The sequence below is a fragment of the Cotesia typhae genome, unplaced genomic scaffold (genome assembly GCF_013202065.1).
Source record: "Cotesia typhae breed Kobodo isofemale line unplaced genomic scaffold, CoteBio_Ctyphae contig_5, whole genome shotgun sequence".
NCBI lineage: Eukaryota > Metazoa > Arthropoda > Insecta > Hymenoptera > Braconidae > Cotesia > Cotesia typhae.
Window position 1 is genome coordinate 7,182,277 of NW_027423757.1, and position 17,630 is coordinate 7,199,906.

At 29.2% G+C, this 17,630-nt stretch overlaps 5 protein-coding genes across 5 annotated transcripts; all 5 read right to left on the reverse strand.

Annotated features, from left to right (window-relative positions):
• Positions 1-73: 73 nt before the first annotated feature.
• On the reverse strand, positions 74-2,159 carry Mppe (Metallophosphoesterase). The gene is given in 8 exon segments (XM_074247425.1): positions 74-328; positions 412-643; positions 734-825; positions 828-867; positions 930-1,064; positions 1,216-1,378; positions 1,461-1,670; positions 1,912-2,159. Coding segments are annotated over 8 exon segments (1,065 nt in total). The 5' UTR covers positions 1,929-2,159; the 3' UTR covers positions 74-152.
• Positions 2,160-2,307: 148 nt separating this feature from the next.
• On the reverse strand, positions 2,308-3,162 carry LOC141530360 (coiled-coil domain-containing protein 115). The gene is made up of 2 exons (XM_074247414.1): positions 2,946-3,162; positions 2,308-2,858 (listed from the first exon to the last, which is right to left on the reverse strand). Exon 2 carries the CDS (start codon positions 2,853-2,855, stop codon positions 2,361-2,363), a length of 495 nt encoding a protein of 164 aa, XP_074103515.1. The 5' UTR covers positions 2,856-2,858; positions 2,946-3,162; the 3' UTR covers positions 2,308-2,360.
• Positions 3,163-5,812: 2,650 nt separating this feature from the next.
• LOC141530353 (putative ankyrin repeat protein YahD) lies at positions 5,813-7,575 on the reverse strand. The gene is made up of 2 exons (XM_074247407.1): positions 7,459-7,575; positions 5,813-7,390 (listed from the first exon to the last, which is right to left on the reverse strand). Exon 2 carries the CDS (start codon positions 7,320-7,322, stop codon positions 6,288-6,290), a length of 1,035 nt encoding a protein of 344 aa, XP_074103508.1. The 5' UTR covers positions 7,323-7,390; positions 7,459-7,575; the 3' UTR covers positions 5,813-6,287.
• Positions 7,576-8,065: 490 nt separating this feature from the next.
• LOC141530336 (NACHT and WD repeat domain-containing protein 2) lies at positions 8,066-15,487 on the reverse strand. The gene is given in 19 exon segments (XM_074247377.1): positions 8,066-8,298; positions 8,392-8,581; positions 8,643-8,776; positions 8,778-8,802; positions 8,898-9,267; positions 9,327-10,538; positions 10,623-11,067; positions 11,141-11,360; positions 11,422-12,303; positions 12,386-12,525; positions 12,783-12,980; positions 13,052-13,493; positions 13,569-13,746; positions 13,749-13,793; positions 13,860-14,004; positions 14,107-14,310; positions 14,554-14,670; positions 14,761-14,849; positions 14,943-15,487. Coding segments are annotated over 19 exon segments (5,358 nt in total). The 5' UTR covers positions 15,046-15,487; the 3' UTR covers positions 8,066-8,079.
• Positions 15,488-15,642: 155 nt separating this feature from the next.
• LOC141530349 (GPI mannosyltransferase 3-like) lies at positions 15,643-17,557 on the reverse strand. The gene has a single exon (XM_074247400.1). The coding sequence runs from the start codon at positions 17,467-17,469 to the stop codon at positions 16,021-16,023; it is 1,449 nt and encodes a 482-aa protein (XP_074103501.1). The 5' UTR covers positions 17,470-17,557; the 3' UTR covers positions 15,643-16,020.
• Positions 17,558-17,630: the final 73 nt, after the last annotated feature.

Sequence of the window (17,630 nt, forward strand, 5' to 3'; positions counted from 1 at the left end):
ATTTTTGGTAATGTTCACAAATAAATTATGTCTGCTTCCTCTTTTAAAAGTATACAATTGTACTGTATATGCAATAGCATTGGCTAGAAATATTGAACGGATTCGATGTAGTAGAAAGAAATATTCTACATTTTTAATGAAATTAATAAATATCATACTCTAGGTAGCTGAGAGTAGGCCACGTGATTAGGCGTTGGACAACAACTACATATTAACGTACATTTAACAAGAACAATTATTATTGTAACTACTAAAAGATATCCTAATAGTTTTGGAAAACGTTCTGGTAACCACAAGACTGTAAATTCTAATGATTTATCTTGAGTATCTGAAAACGAATAAAATTATAATTAATTCAATTTATTATTCAAAATTGCAGTTATTTTAAAAGTAAAGAATAAAAATAAATACCAATATGAGCTAATCCATAGCCCATGAAACGTGTACCCATTCTATAGGAACAAGTTGGTACTTGAATCTCATGAATATCATTTAATTCCATTCGAAAATTATAAAATTGATTTTCGTGCGGAGGAAAAACCCAGAGAGTACTCAGTTGATCAATTGTAGAATCAAAACTCAAGTGTAATGCTTTGTGCTCATGAGCTGTAAACATCAATTGGGGTGAAAGTTCTTTTATCACCTGTATATATTATTGAAATAAATAAATTAGTGATCATTATTAAAATAATTGGTTTATAAATAAATTTAAAGTATTAGGACTGATACAAACGTTTTTAACAAATATTCCAGGTGTGAATAAAAGTGGTATATGACTAAGAATAACATTAGTAACATTTCTATCTCTATAATTATTTAAAAAGCATCTTTGGGAGCATTTGGCATATAGTGAGTCAGCCGATTAATCTGAAATTAATACATTATTGATACATCATTATATTAAGAAATAATTTTGATTAATGACAGACTTACTTTAAAAAAATCACGTCTTTATTTGTTAATGTATCTGGTTGTGAATATGCAAAATTAAATCGGTCGTGGATATGTGGTTTGACATGATCCTCTTCACCACCGATATCATTATCACCCGGCAGATAAATTTTCTAAATCCAATTATTTGATGTTAGAATATAAATTGAGCATAATTATCAAAAATTTAGTTAACTATAATTGCCTGGATTGCAGTCAACTAGTCAGACTGACAATATTCCGAATTAATAAATTACTATAAATTGCAAAGTATAAATTGCTTACCAAAATATGCTCTGGAGTATGGAATATTCTATCTAGTCTATTTTTATACCTCGAAAAATGTTCAAAACTAGCTATGTGGCCTTCATCCATTAAGTCACCAAGAAATACTATCACATCAGGTTGAGAATGCTTTAAAGCTCATGAGAATGTATTCACTAAATATCTAATCAGATAAACAACAATATTAATTTAACCAAGTTTTTAAATTAGGTATAATTTTAATTGGAAAATCAAAAGTTGTATACCTATCACTATCCCACCGTGCAAACCATGAGCCAAAATAACTTTCATTTATTTCTCCAATAATCTGTGGGTCTGCAACAAATAATACTTTGACACATTGATTGCAGTCTTTCGTTGCCCATTTGAATTTTTGGAACTCATAAACAAGATAATCATTATAAAATATTGTAATACCCAAAATTATGGCAATAATAATGATTTTTTGTTTTGTTCTGAAACAAAGATTATAGAATTAGTTTTTGAATCTGATAAATAACAGATCGTTAAAAACAAGTTTACATTTAAGTTCTGAAACAATTAAATTTACAATGAAAAAAAAAAAAAAAAAAAAATGATTCAATCTCAATGAACAGTTAATTATGTTACTAAACAAATATGAGCAGCTTTTTACTGTAAAGTTAAATAATTAAAATTGTTTTTATTTTTTTAATTTCATAAGCATTTAAAATTTACCTGTATCTTCGAATCATATTTTATTTATCTAATATATCATGTAAACTATCGATAAAATACAATATCTTTGGAGAGAATTAGTCCAACTTGTCGAAATTTCATTTCGATTTAAACGGTGGATTTTTTAAAATTATTTTTTTAATTATAAAGTTATGTTGAACAACAGTTTAAAACTTTCTTTTTCACATATTTTTAGACACTAAAAAAGAAACAGAAATTGCAGATGACGTAATTTACACAACGAGTGTTTCGTCAAGTTGGTTGCCTGTCTAATTCATTGTCAGGTACCACGCTTACAAAATGAATATTCAATTGCTTTTTTATCTTTCTTAGAATTCTTATTCTCTTTACGTTTTATTAATTATTAAAAAAATAAAAAAATAGACAAAAAGAAAATGCTTTTTCAACGTTTTATATTTTTTTAATTACCATTTATAAATAATAATAAATTATTCTTCAACATTAACTAAATTATTTTTTAATTTTTTCGATTCGTCAAAATCTTTGCGAATAGTTTCGAGTTCGGCGTCAATATTTGCTATTTTCGCAGAAATATAAATAGATTCTTGAAATTTTTTTTGGGCTTGCTTCAAGCTTTGTGGTACCAAAACCCCAAACCACCGAATGGGATCTTGATTTTCAATATTATCTTTACTTTTCATACTGATATCGAAATTTACAGTTGAAATTGATTTATTTGTATCATCATTAGTATATTTTGTTTCTAAATTAAATAAAGAATTTATTGTATCTTCTTGAGGAATTTGCAATAATCCTACGCTTTCTTTTCCACGTATGTATCGAGCTTTTGCTAGCTCAATATGACCATCTCGCATTTGATTTTCTAGTTGAATTGTCAGGGCTATCCTTTCGTCCATTAATTGAAGAGAACATATGGAAAGATTATCCAATTTCTCACACACATCGTCGACAGTTGTCACCATGTTCTATAATAAAAACAATAAATTATTTTATTAAATCCATTGATATATTCTATCTGCACGTAAACGTTTCTTATACTAGGTTACACTTACATTTTCTTTGGCAGTCAAAAGCTTTAAATAAAAATCGAAATAATTTGAATTTTTTTGTTTCAGATAAGTATTCAACACATTTTTTAATGAAACTCAAAATTCATTAATTTTATTTATATCAGTAATTTTTAAATAATAAATTTTAATAGACAGTCCATCAATTGTCAATGTTTACAAATAATAAAAATAAGTCATATGACAGAATACGTAATGTGACGTTGCGCGCGCATATATACAAAAGCCGGCAGGTTTTAGAATTATTTGGACTAGAATTTGAATGAAAGCGACTAATCGTCAATCTTGGGTTACTTTTAAATTTGCATAATAAAATAATTTTTTTTTCTTTTATTTTAATATAACTTTATTTTTATACTATGTAAAAAAATTTTAATATTTGTCAACTTCAGTGTTATAAAAACTTAATATAACGTCTTGTAGATTAAAAACAAAAGTCATTATTTACTTTACATGAAAAATTATTTTAGATATATATATTTTTTTTTAAAAGTACATTAAAAAACGAACAATTTGAAAAAAAAGTTGAATATCACAATTTTATAAAAATTTAAAAAACTTTTTTGAAAATTTGTACATCATAAAATAGTTTATCAAAACAATAAACTATAAACTATTATTTTTATCCTTATAACTAGTATTGTTATGTTAAAATTATTTTGCTAAAACTTAATTTTCTCATGCATAAGAGGTATTATAAGTGTAATTAATTATAACGCTTCAGAAATACATATTAGGGTGGGTCAAAAAAATCGAATAATTTATTTTTGACTTTATACTCTGAAAAATAGGTTCGTAGACACCTAAAAGAATTCTCTCAAGTATAAGCTCTTAATTATAACGGGAAGGTCCTCCGCTTTGCGGGTTTCTATTTTTCGAATAATCAGATAAAAAAATTTATATCTCGCTTCAACTGCTTGGAAAAATATTCCGTGGCATAGATTTTGTGAGAAATTGAATGCTTTACAAAAAGGTCTCTTATGACTTTTCAAAAACTCAACCGATTAAAAGATATTCATAGTTGAAGTTTGGCTATTTTAAGGAAAATATTCGTTTTTATTATGAATTTTATAAGTCGATGAAAAAAATTATTTCGGATTGCGGAACTCATGATTTTGTAGGAAATTTACTGCTCTACAAAAATGGTCTCTTATGATTTTTTGATTAAGTGAAGCCGTTACGAGATATTCATCGTCAAACATTAACGAATATCAATATTTCCAGTTTTTGATCAATAATTCGATAAATTTTAATTTAAACTATGAGTTTCAGGAAAATTTACATAAATTTGAGTTTCGATCGATAAAGAAATGTTATAATAAGTTAGATAAAGAATTATTGGAATTATCATTGATTTTCCTTGGAGAAATGCCTCAAGAAAAGATTTCTTTCAAACGTTCTGGTGCTGTTCATCATGCTAGATGGATGGCTAAGGCCATTTATAGTTTGAAAATGTATCTATTCAGAGATGAATTCAAACTCTCTCAGAAAGAATTGCATGGTCTTCGTCATTTCTGTATTTTTATAGTCACATTGTATTTAAAAGCTTGGTTTTCATCAACTTCTGCAACAACTGCTGCTTATCATGACTTGCAGTTTATGAAAAATTTATTGGAGTACAAACATATCAATCCTTTGATTTCTTCAGCTACGTGTGAAAAAATGATTTCGCACTTATGGTATTTGAGCGATGAACTTGCCATTTTATCACTGTTTGACGATGGCGTTCCATTAGAAGTAAAAAAAAGTATTGTTGAAGCTGTTAATACTCGTGAAGGTACAGATTCTAAAGCTAAAAGATTTGTAATTGCTAAAAAAGATTTGAATTCATTCATTCATTTTAGCAATTACAAATCTTTTAGCTTTAGAATCTGTACCTTCACGAGTATTAACAGCTTCAACAATACTTTTTTTTACTTCTAATGGAACGCCATCGTCAAACAGTGATAAAATGGCAAGTTCATCGCTCAAATACCATAAGTGCGAAATCATTTTTTCACACGTAGCTGAAGAAATCAAAGGATTGATATGTTTGTACTCCAATAAATTTTTCATAAACTGCAAGTCATGATAAGCAGCAGTTGTTGCAGAAGTTGATGAAAACCAAGCTTTTAAATACAATGTGACTATAAAAATACAGAAATGACGAAGACCATGCAATTCTTTCTGAGAGAGTTTGAATTCATCTCTGAATAGATACATTTTCAAACTATAAATGGCCTTAGCCATCCATCTAGCATGATGAACAGCACCAGGACGTTTGAAAGAAATCTTTTCTTGAGGCATTACTCCAAGGAAAATCAATGATAATTCCAATAATTCTTTATTTAACTTATTATAACATTTCTTTATCGATCGAAACTCAAATTTATGTAAATTTTCCTGAAACTCATAGTTTAAATTAAAATTTATCGAATTATTGATCAAAAACTGGAAATATTGATATTCGTTAATGTTTGACGATGAATATCTCGTAACGGCTTCACTTAATCAAAAATCATAAGAGACCATTTTTGTAGAGCAGTAAATTTCCTACAAAATCATGAGTTCCGCAATCCGAAATAATTTTTTTCATCGACTTATAAAATTCATAATAAAACGAATATTTTCCTTAAAATAGCCAAACTTCAACTATGAATATCTTTTAATCGGTTGAGTTTTTGAAAAAGTCATAAGAGACCTTTTTTGTAAAGCATTCAATTTCTCACAAAATCTATGCCACGGAATATTTTTCCAAGCAGTTGGAAGCGAGATATAAATTTTTTTATCTGATTATTCGAAAAATAGAAACCTGCAAAGCGGAGGACCTTCCCGTTATAATTAAGAGCTTATACTTGAGAGAATTCTTTTAGGTGTCTACGAACCTATTTTTCAGAGTATAAAATCAAAAATAAATTATTCGATTTTTTTGACCCACCCTAATACATATACATAAAATTGTCCTATTTTAAGAAAAATTAGTTTACTATTATTATTAATTATTATTACTGAAGCCTTAGAGCGGATAAGTATTTGTCTAAATATTTAAGAATAAAACTGCGGTGCTCTTCCTCGGCAACAGTAATCGATGGTTGCTCTTTCTCAACAACAGTAATTAATTCTTCTATTTGATTACAGGTATAAAATTCGTTGTTATCCGGATCTCGAGCCAAGTGAATAATTTCATTGTTTACTGTTACTGGAAGTATTTTCGCTGGTGTCCATGTCTGATCAATATGATCTTCATTAACAACATTGCTAAGTAGTAATTTTACTACAAGTGAGAACCTTTTTGGCAGGCCGTAATTAGCAATGTAAATCTCCAGGTCAACGATAAAGTGTGTGCTATCATGTTATCAACTTGTGCTCCTTTTTCAAAAGTAATTGAGCAGAGATTAAATTTTGATTAAAAACAGCCAAATAAAGAGGAGTATATCCACCAACAAATACTGAATTAATATTAACTTTCTTATTTAAAAGCGCTAAAACTATCTTATTATTCTTATGTTTACAGGCCAAATGTAATGGTGTTAATTTTTCTTCTGTCCATGTATTGCAAAGAGCTTCAGGATCAGCTCCATAATATAATAGAAATTGAACTACATCAAGATGCTGATATTGAATAGCTAGATGAAGAGGAGTCTTATTATACCATGCTTGCGCGTTAATTTCTGTTTTGTTCTCTAGAAGTAATTTAACAATTTTTTGATTGCCATTTTTACAAGATACATGTAATGGCGTGAATTTACGTTCGATCGCTGATTCATTAATAACTGCAGTATTAGCGCTCCACTCTAGAAGCAATTTGACCATGTCGATATGATTTTTTTCAACAGCGTGATAGAGCGCTGTGGTTTTATTAACACTTTTAGCATTAATATCAGCTCCTTTATTTTTGAGAAAGGAGACTATTGCTTGATCACCTAATTTACTTGCAAGCATGAACGGAGTGAATCCTTCTTCTACTCCAAAAGAGCATCTGTCATCAATATTAGCTCCGAAGGAACAAAGAGTTTCAACGATATCTAAGTGCCTGAATTTCACGGCGCTATAAAGAAATGACTCTTTTCCATTTCGACTCAGATTAACGTCAATACCTTCTACCAAAAAAATTTTAACGATATCTAAATATCCGTTTTTAATCGCTATATCCATTGGAAATTCATAAAAGTAATTAAAAATTTCAGTATTAACGTTATTACATTTCAATAAAAATCTAACAATTTCAATGTTCATGCTTTCTACAGCGATATGAAGTAAAGTATTACCACTTGCATCTTTTATTGAATTTATATCGATACCTTCGCTTAGACAAACGCTTAAAAGATTCACAATATTAATAGATTCATCAGGGATGAGAATCTTACTTACATCACTGCTCATGGTGATTTTTAATAGAGATATATATTAGTGACTTTCCAAATATTTCCAACTCTTAGCTGCACGTGTTGCTGTAAGTAAAAATTTATTTGAAATATCAATTCATTTTGCAGAATAAATATATTTTCCAACTACCCACTTTTTTAATTTTCTATTTTTGTCTACTTAAAATTACTGCTAAATTTATAAACTACACTTGAACTTCTATTTTACTTATAACGTTAGCTATTATAAGTTTATTATTGACTGATTTGAACAATAATCGTCATAAGTACATATTATTGACTGATAATTATCAGCAAATACAAATTCATGTGTAAAGATGATGTCATCGAGTCAATCCTGCAAATTTCTTCTTTCTTCATAAAATTTATAGATTTGGACAATGGGATTTTTTGATTCTTTTAATTACCTGTTTAAAAATAATTACCTTGAAAAAAAAAAAAAAAAAAAAAAACCACCATATATTTTACGAAATAATTAGCTTTTAAAATATTTATTTTTAGGAATTATCTACAAAAATATGAATCTAAAAATTTTAATAAATATAAAAAATAGAATATATAAATTTAAGCAATAATAATTGAGGGTTAATAAATGATAAATTAATCTAAATTTATCATTTCCGCTTGATAAATATATTTTTTAGGTAAACTTTCAATAGCATAACTTTAAGCTTTTTTTAAAAGATACTAATGTTTATATTTTTTTAAATAAGTAATAATCTTGTAAAATTTAACTGGATGTTCTATGAAACATTTCAATCGCTACGATCGTTTATATTTGTTTGATTCATGTTATCATTTTCATTGTCAGTATTTTCATCTTCTTCTTCTTCTTCTTCTTCTTCTTCTTCTTCTTCCAAATTACTGCTATTTTTCCGGATTATCCGATTTTGTAAGTCGTATGTAACTCTTGCAATTCTTGTAGCGGCTTTAAATTTTATTGTCATTTTTTGTTTTTCCATTTTTGATTTCCACTGAAATAATAAAAATATTAATTCAACGTTAAATTAATTAAATAAAAATTAATAATTCTTCTAATAATTATAAAATTATTGTTAAATTTATACCTTTTCATCTCTTGACGGCAGTTCACCAAGGTAAGTTTGCATATCAGATTTCTTTGGATCAGCAATTGCCAAAACTGATAGACAACCATCTACCGTACCCAATACTATACTTTTACCATCATGAGTACTATCAACAGCGCTTAATTCAGCTGGCACACGATAATTAGCAATCATTTCACAATCAGATGATCTGAAATATATTAAAATATTTTCTAAAATACTTTTTTACTCTATTAAATTTATTAACTAACCGGAAGACTCTTATAGTTTTTCTACCACTGTGATAGTAAAATACATATTCATCTGTTCTGTTGAACATCGATATTACAGTAAATACTCCCTCAGCTACTTTTGGAATGTATGTTTTAACAGTGGTCCCTTTTTTTCAGCTCCACAAGCTCTAAACCACCTCTTTTGTTTTAAAATTTTAGATAAATAAAAAAATAATTATTAAGTCTGAGTGATATATTAGAAGTCGATAAATATATAATTAACGTTTTAACTACCTGCTAGGAGCATAAAGAGTGTACTTTCCATCTTTACTGATGTTACCACTCCATCGAGGTATGGACCGAATAACTTTCTTCTTATTTACATCCATAATTATACCTTTGTCAGAGCCAATAATACCAATAAATTGTGGTTTTGTCGGCATTGGGACAACGCTATTAATATCCTTAAAACCTGGCAATTTAATAGGAATTTTATGTAACAAAGCTCCTGTATTTGCATTATAAACTATTATGCAATCTCTTGTTGATTTTTCAGCGGCTGGGACAATAAAATTTGCACCGTCTGAAGTAACAACTACTTTTCGAAACGGTGTTCCAGTGTGACATCGTACAGGATACTCAAAAGTAAATAAAGTTTTTCCATCTGCAATAATAAACTGTCTTAAAAATTTTAACTAATTACATTTAAAAAAAAAAAAATACCTGGAATAGTTCGCATAATAAGTGTTGCAGTAGTCTTGATACATTCAACCCCTACTGGATTATTAGGCCTTGAAATAGCTATAAATTTAGTAGCACTACTGGATTCTAACGGTTGTTGTTGAATTAATGACAACTGTCGAACATTCAATTGTTCTTTTTTATAAAGTACTTGCTCAGTAACTCTATTCCAAATCAATACATTACCCGATTCAATAGAAATAATATATTTCCCATCATGTGTAATCGCAGCATGAGTAACGATAGCACCAAGTGGACTGTCCGCTAATTTTGACACTAATTTTCCTGATTGTATATTCCATACACCAACACAACTACGTGTTACAGTTACAGCTAAATTACATTCTTCTGCTAAACATATAGAATCAATCTGCAGCTCGTGCCTATCAATAACGTGGACTTGTTCAAAAATATTGTCAATGTTCCAAACTTTTACCGTTCTATCTATACTGGAAGTTATGACACAGTTCCAGTTTCCAATAGTTAACGCTTCTAGTTGAATTATTCGTGCAAAATGAGCGTCCAGTGTTTTTAATAATTCACAAGTTTTCAAACTCCAAACATAAAGATTTTTTCTAACACCAGCAACTCCATAATTTCTCTCGTTATTACCATTTTCATTATTGTTACTTCCACTTATCATTATAGAATTAGAACAGAGCATTCGGGTGCTGATATTTCTGATACCATTAGGTAATGTAAGTACAGCAGGATTATATTTCATTGAAGTTGTAGAATCAATCGTATCAGACGATATTAATGACAACCACCAAACGATAAAACCGTTGCCAGTAGTTGCCAGTAATGTTTCTTCATCTCGGTCAATTTTTAATTGCAGTATATACTCTGTAGTATCGTTATAAGCTCGTTGTAGATCATAATGTCGTTTCCAACAACAGCTACATGACTCGTCAGTCATTTCAATAGTGTATTTAGTTACGCGATAGTCACCTTTTGTAGTGCATGCATAAAATGTTTTTTTATCATTTGTAAACACCATTGCACTGTGAAATTCGAGAGGATTTTCAAATACCTCAGGCTGCCGGTTGTCAGATTCAATATACTTTTTTGATGATAATCACAATTATTAATTCTGATATTTTCTCATTGTTATAAAAATGAGCATTGACGGATCATCTAATTTACCAGACCAAAAAACAATCCTGTACTCTGTCAAATCTGTATATTCGACCACTAAGTTAGTTAAAACAATGGATTAATAATTTATAAAGCATCATTTTTTATCAATTATACAATTACTTGATAGTAAAAACTCACAGAGAATTTTCCATTTATTATAGTCAACTTCTGGCGTAGTCGACGTGTGCCTTGAAAGTAAATTTCCACGCAGATCAAATCTACACCATTCATGTGTACCATAAATAAATGCATACTGATTCATTAAATAAACTCCACATACTGAACTATCTTCATCATTATCACTTTCATCATTTACTAAAGGATTATTTACAATAACAAATTCACTGGTCAGTGTGTTTAAAATAACAATTTGGTTGTTGCTGGTAAAAGCCGCTGCATATCTATTATCCGGACTAAGAACAAGTTGTTGCATTACTCCTTCGATATTTGGATTTACATCTCGGGTCATATCACTCGTACTCAAATCCCACGTTATAAATCTGTTGGATATTGACACTACGTAACGATAATCAGATGTTAGGCAAAATCCAAACACAGCGAATTGATGACCTTCCAGAGAATACTAAAATAAATTTATATAAATATTATAAATTTAAAAAAATAACATCTGTGTTTTTTTTTCTTTCATAAATTACCTTTAAAGGGCCACCAGGTGTATGAAGACAATGATAAAGAGGCATAAGAGAACAGTCTTTTATACCGTCATTATCACAAGCTCGTAGTAACATACGTACATTGTTGTTGTGTTCTATTTCTGGAAGTAATCTACCAACTAATTGAGGTGCTAACATATTGGGATGATTACCTAAAATAGCTCCTCCCAATCGCAATGCATCGGCTACAAGCATCAATTCTCTAAATACGAATAATATTGATTATAATAATAATAATTGCAATACAATAATTTTATTTTTACCTAACTAAATTTTGATCTTCAATATTATTGCAAGCATCTTCAAAATCTGAAAGAACTGCCTGAAGAGGACAAGAACTGAGCTTGGCATGTAACCATTCATAATTAAATAATACATTTTCAAATAAATCCTTGAAACGCCTTGCACGAACTAGATGATACGGTAATTCACCAAATTTACGTAAATTATAACGTGATAATTTTCCTTCTTTTGAATAAAACGCCAATGGTTGTTCCGGTACTTTTCTATCGGCTACACCCTCTTTGTCCTGTAAATTAAATCTATGACGTTGAATTTCTGTATACTTGAAAGGTTTTGGTATACCACCACCCCAAATTCCAAGATAATAGTCGGCTATCATTGAATGAAAATACATAGCCATGTTCATATTTTTAAAGTATCTTTCTTTGGCAGCATCACGAAACTGCCTGTGGTACCAATTCAGTACACTGACACCATCAGCTTCTCGTTCACTCAAGTAATTTGGTAAATCATTGCGTATACGTGTCCACAAAAGTGGTGGTATTCTACGAACTGGTGGTAAATGGTATTGGTAAACGTCATCGAGAACTTTATCATCAAGAGAAATTAAATCCTCCAACTCTGATTCAGATAAACCGGATTTTGCGGCTGTTATGTACGCTAAAGCATGAAAGACTAATATTTTTCCATGTTGTTTTTCAATTCTCTCAAATAGCATCATGATACTATCCATTACGGTGTTTGCTAGGTGAGTATCTGCCGGTTTGGTATAACTGCGCCATCGACATATTTCAGCAAACACGAGTTTTACAAAAATTGGCAAAGAGCAATTTGATATTGCGTTTGCCACAAGTCTCCATTGGTAGTTATTCAAATCTCTGTGAGCTGTTTTCATCCACATTCTGCTCAATCAAAAATATTATAAATTATTTGAAAATTAATAATAATTATTAATACAACTGGAGATGATATTAATGTGTATACTTAATAACATCCATTGCTAATTCTTCGCCGAGTGCAGTTACTTCAATAAAGCTTTCTTCAGTGTCTATCATACGACGTAGAAGATGATAATCTCGTGAAATAATTGGATTAGATACTTCTGATGCGCATGAAAGTATCATCTAATATAATATAAAGAAAATATTACTTTATAATTTCTTATGAGAATTAATTTAGCAGATATTTAATCATTTTTATAATTTTTTAACAGATAAATTATGGTAAAAAAAAAGAAAAGAAAAAAAAAAAAATGCAATTTTTAAAAAATAATTTTTGTCAAAAATTTTTCTTTTAAGCAAAATTAAAAAATTATCAAGTGACTACTAAGTTTAATATCATAATTTTTTTTTAAACAAAAATTTTAAGCTGAATAATTTACCTTGCAATAACGAGGTAATCGAGTAGGAAGCCACGATAATTTATTTCCTTGCATTCCTGTCAATTGATCCACACTGTCTAAAAATAAAAGTATGGGCTGATTTGTCGTAGCAAAAGTCAACAGATGTTTAAAGTGTGCAGTCAATGGGACTAGATCATCAGGAATTTCATCAAATGGTAGCATGAAATTATACGATATCTGAAAATATCCAATAAAAAAATTTAAGAAAATATATTTGGAACTTGAATTGATTGGATATATAGTTTTACCTGTTGACAAATAGATATAAGAGTTGGAGTAAGAGCACTGCTGTCAGGAGTAGTACCTAAATATCTGATGATATTAATAGATTTTCTTCCCATAAGCCAAACAGTACTGCTCAACCCCGCAGCTTTTGCCAGTAATGAAGTTTTTCCACAACCCCCTTCACCGTAAAGTACTAAAGGCTTATCACTTTCACCCAGCATATAGTCTTTAATTTTCTCCAGTGAATCTTCTCGGCCATAAAAAACTCTAACGGAATTGTTACATGCATGTAGATGCTGCAAAAGCTCTGTTATAATTTGTCCTTGTGCAGAGCTGTCTTCTTTTCTCATTGCTCGATCCACGAGTTTTATTATATTTCGATAAAAGTGAGTAATGAAATGTTGGAGATACTCTGAATGAGTTTCAGTATCTAATCCTTCTCGTCCAATCCACTCAACAGTGTACCTAAATGATTATAAAAATATATTTTTATTAAATTTATATCATCACTAAACAAAAATATATTTATGATGCTTATACCTTTGCAAATTAACGCTCTCAATTTTATTGGGTAATCTTTCGTCACGCAAATCTGCTAATAATTTAGACGCTTCGTTGTCCAAACTTCTGTTAAGTATATCGAGAAAAAGACTCGCTTTTCTCAAATTTTGTAAATTTATATTATTTATATAGCGTACATACGCTAAACAATGATTTTAGTATTTTTCACATTCAAAATTCCATTAATTACTTCTCTTTCAGTAACTGAACAAATAAATAGTTAGTAAAAAATATAGTAAATGATAGAATTATATCATTTTTAATTATTACCAGACATAAAGTAATTATGCATTGTATCTTTATCGAATTTTCCGGAATTATAAAGTGATTGCGCGCCTTTTCGAAATAGTTTTTGCATCTTGACCATTGTATCCCACCAAGCGGCTTGATCTTCTTGTTGAAGCTTTGGAATCCTCTGAAAATTTGTTAGAAGAAATAAAAATTAGCATTACTTTGCATTAAAAATTACAAAAAAATATTTTCATATATATCTATAAGCTAGCAGGCGTATACATACTTTGTTGTTAAAATTTTTAAGAATCGAAGAAATAGGCTGTAAAATACTAGTTGGTGGTACTGCATTACTATCTTTCTTGTACCATGTTTCAAAAACTTCGACATTTGTACCCTGACTTTCTAAATCAGTTTTTATCATGTCAAGTTCTGAACTTAGGACGTACGTCGGAATAGGTCGGTACCCATACTTTTGCCCTAAAAAAACCTAAACATAAATATATAATTCATTAAAATTATAAACGTATGTATTATATACGTATTAGTAAACTCCTTGCATAACAAAATTGATTTTTACGGCTAACTTATTACTTTTTCTTCAATTATATTATTATATTTAAATTAAAATTTATAATTTTATATGTTAAACTGCTGTATATTACTGATTGGCGTTTGTACTGCTAAATAAATAAATAAATAATAACTATTTACGTATATTAAAAGTACATACAACAAAATTTGGCCCCATTGAAAGCCGCTGGCAATTTTCAATTTCTCTCATACAAAGTTCTGTTGTCATATGATCATCAGTTGCTTCATCACGAACACCCCATCTCATATCGACTACCTTAAGGTGTAAAATATTATGTTATACGAATTACGTAATTTATGCGGTATATTTTTATTCATAGCGCGCCGCATCGTAATGCCGCATTACCTGGAACTCAAGTCCATGCTTTTCTCGACAATAATCCTTTATTTTAGGGTAGCATTGAGCCATCAATGTATTTCTTTCCATTGTTGTATCTAAAAAAATCAATAAATTAATTAATACACAGCATTTGATTTTATTGAAAATTTATTATCTACATTATTTATTTTTATAGCTGAAAATCTTGCCTGTAAATGTAGAACTCGTAAAAATACGAACTATTTTAGAACTAACTGGCGGTAAACTTTTTAATGATCCAGAAAAAATAGAGTCGATAACTTTTTCATCCATTTTTAAAGTTTTATTTATTATTTACTAAGCAGACATGTATTTTGTACCTCAGCTGATTGCGATAAGTTTTAAAAACGAAGTGAAGAAAAAACCAAGTGAAGAAATTTTATTTAACAGGTTACTAGGGTAACATTATGTTATTATTCTTGCGCATGTGATCATTCAAAATTTAACAATATCTTTATCGATTTAATAATGCATACTGAAATAAATTACTGCGCAAAATAAATTACGTGTTAAAAAAAAATAATTTATAATTTTAAAAAAGTGCGCTCTAGCTCAGAAATCTCACCAATCTCGATTAGACTTAATTCGTACCATTTCATTCATGAATTAATAGAATTTTTGATTTTATTTTTACAAACTTATGTTTATTCTCCGGTGTTTATTTTGTAACGACTACAAAAATTTGATTATTATCATAAAATAGTTGTTATATTATCACATGTAATTTTTTCAATCTATCTATTTTTATAAAACTTCTCTAGAACTATTAATTACTTAATTGCTTGAAACTTATATTATTTTTATTATAATCATTAACTTAAACAATAAAGGGATTAAAGTATAAATATTTTTCAATACATGACACATAAATACAGTTTAATATTACAAAGTTTTATTTATTTTAATAAACATTATTCTTCATTTACAATAAAAACACTTTTTGTCCAAAAAAAATTTTGATAGACGATCAAAAATGCTACTATGCTGTATAAATTTTTTAAAAAATTCGTTTACAAGAAATAAATTCATAATTCATCGCGATGATTAAAATAAAAAAAAAAAAAAATGAGATGTTACTTTTATAAAAAATATTATATTAAAATACAGCATTTTTAAATTTAAAAACAGAACTCTGTTAGATTTACTTTAAAGAAATTTGAATTAATTTCAAAAAATGATTTGTTTATGAAATGTGAAATAAATAATACAAAAAGTAGTGTAAATGTTGATCCATTAAACGTTCAATGTTCATTTGAGTTTATATAAATGAAGAGTATTACCGCGATTAGTCGATGGATAGAAAGAATCAAATACACTGACAACGTGGTCGTAATTATCTACAAAGCTCTTTATACAAGGAGCTAAATTATTGTACATTACCACGAAGAATGGAAGTGTAGAATTGGTATAACGCTTTTCCAACCAAGTCCTAGGATTTTTGAAAAATATGTCAGCTTCATTTCGGTAATTGTCTTGATTTTTTAGATTTGGTTCGCAGGTTAAAAATTCCATTGGAATGTCTTTATGAAGGTGGCTGTATAATGGTGTTGAGTAGCAAGGTGTCAAAAACATAACGTCAACATTAGATGGACTGCTAGCTATTTCTTTTCTCAAATAACTCATAATCTCTGTTGTTCCACGCCGATCATTAGCAAATAAAATGAAAATGCCGATATTTATAATAATTGTAACCAGAATTAATAATCTTGATATTAATTCATTGGACACCTCACTCCAATCAAATTTAGCGGATAAGAAGACTAGTAATGGTAAAAGTGAAAGAAGATAATGATGCCCATTATTTGGAAGTAATGAGTAACACTGGATTGTCAAGGTGATTATAATTATACTTGTCAATTGCTTTTCGTCATCTAGTTTGTCTTCGAATAATTTCATAAATATAAAGGGTAATGTAAACATTCCAAAACCCAAAAAATAGGGTATTGTGATATGAATATACCGTAATATGTATTTTGTTTCATTGTAATTGCTAATGCCGGTGAAAATATCATTGACTTTGAAAAATTCCCACGGAGTTACCACAAGTTGTCCATAGCAGCAGCTGTCGATAGCGATTGCAATTCCAGAAACACACATCCCAATGAAGAAATAGTCTTTTATGAGTTGCTTAATGGTTTTGTCACTATTGCATATGTGGCGCAGATATAATGGAGCACACATAAATGCCGAGGTCGGTTTAATAAAAAACATAAAACCTAATAACCAAATGAACTTAGATCCATGTTTGTCTTCATTTTTCCACGGGTAGATTGATAAAGCTATAATCATCAATGAAGCTTCCAGAGTATGGTCTAGTGTTTTTGTAGAACAATATTGCCAGAATCCGTTTAATATTAAGAGGCTTGCTGCTTTAGGGCTGTTAGTCCATTTCAAAAATCGGTATTCAGCAAACACACTTAACACAGCTTGAAATATTCTTGGTGAATAAATAATCATCAACGGATAGTCCAACCCAACGATGGATAGTATCTTGTATATAATCGAGATGATGAATGGATAAATGCAGCTGCAGATCTTGGATCTCCATTCCCAAGTACGATAACCATATTCAAAAGCTTGAAGATGAGCCATCTCCAAATTCTGCCAATTTCCATCAGGATCGCAGTCATTCGATACGAAAAAGAGCACTATTATTTTAATTATTATACTAAGCCCTAGCACATTTGTCTCTAACATCTTTTGAACGTTTAAATACAAATGTTAATAAATTTTAGCACTGAACTATCAACTGATCTGATCACTTGGGCAGTCTCGATTGAACTAAAGCTCTCACAAAGTAAGTATTCACAGTTAACATAGCTGTTAGCTGAAGAAATTTCATTTAATCCTAGATAAAC

Bases quoted from the DNA above. Each gene is read 5' to 3' on its own strand.
- LOC141530353 (XM_074247407.1), bottom strand. From the start codon at position 7,322: ATGAGCAGTGATGTAAGTAAGATTCTCATCCCTGATGAATCTATTAAT.
- LOC141530349 (XM_074247400.1), bottom strand. From the start codon at position 17,469: ATGTTAGAGACAAATGTGCTAGGGCTTAGTATAATAATTAAAATAATA.
- LOC141530360 (XM_074247414.1), bottom strand. From the start codon at position 2,855: ATGGTGACAACTGTCGACGATGTGTGTGAGAAATTGGATAATCTTTCC.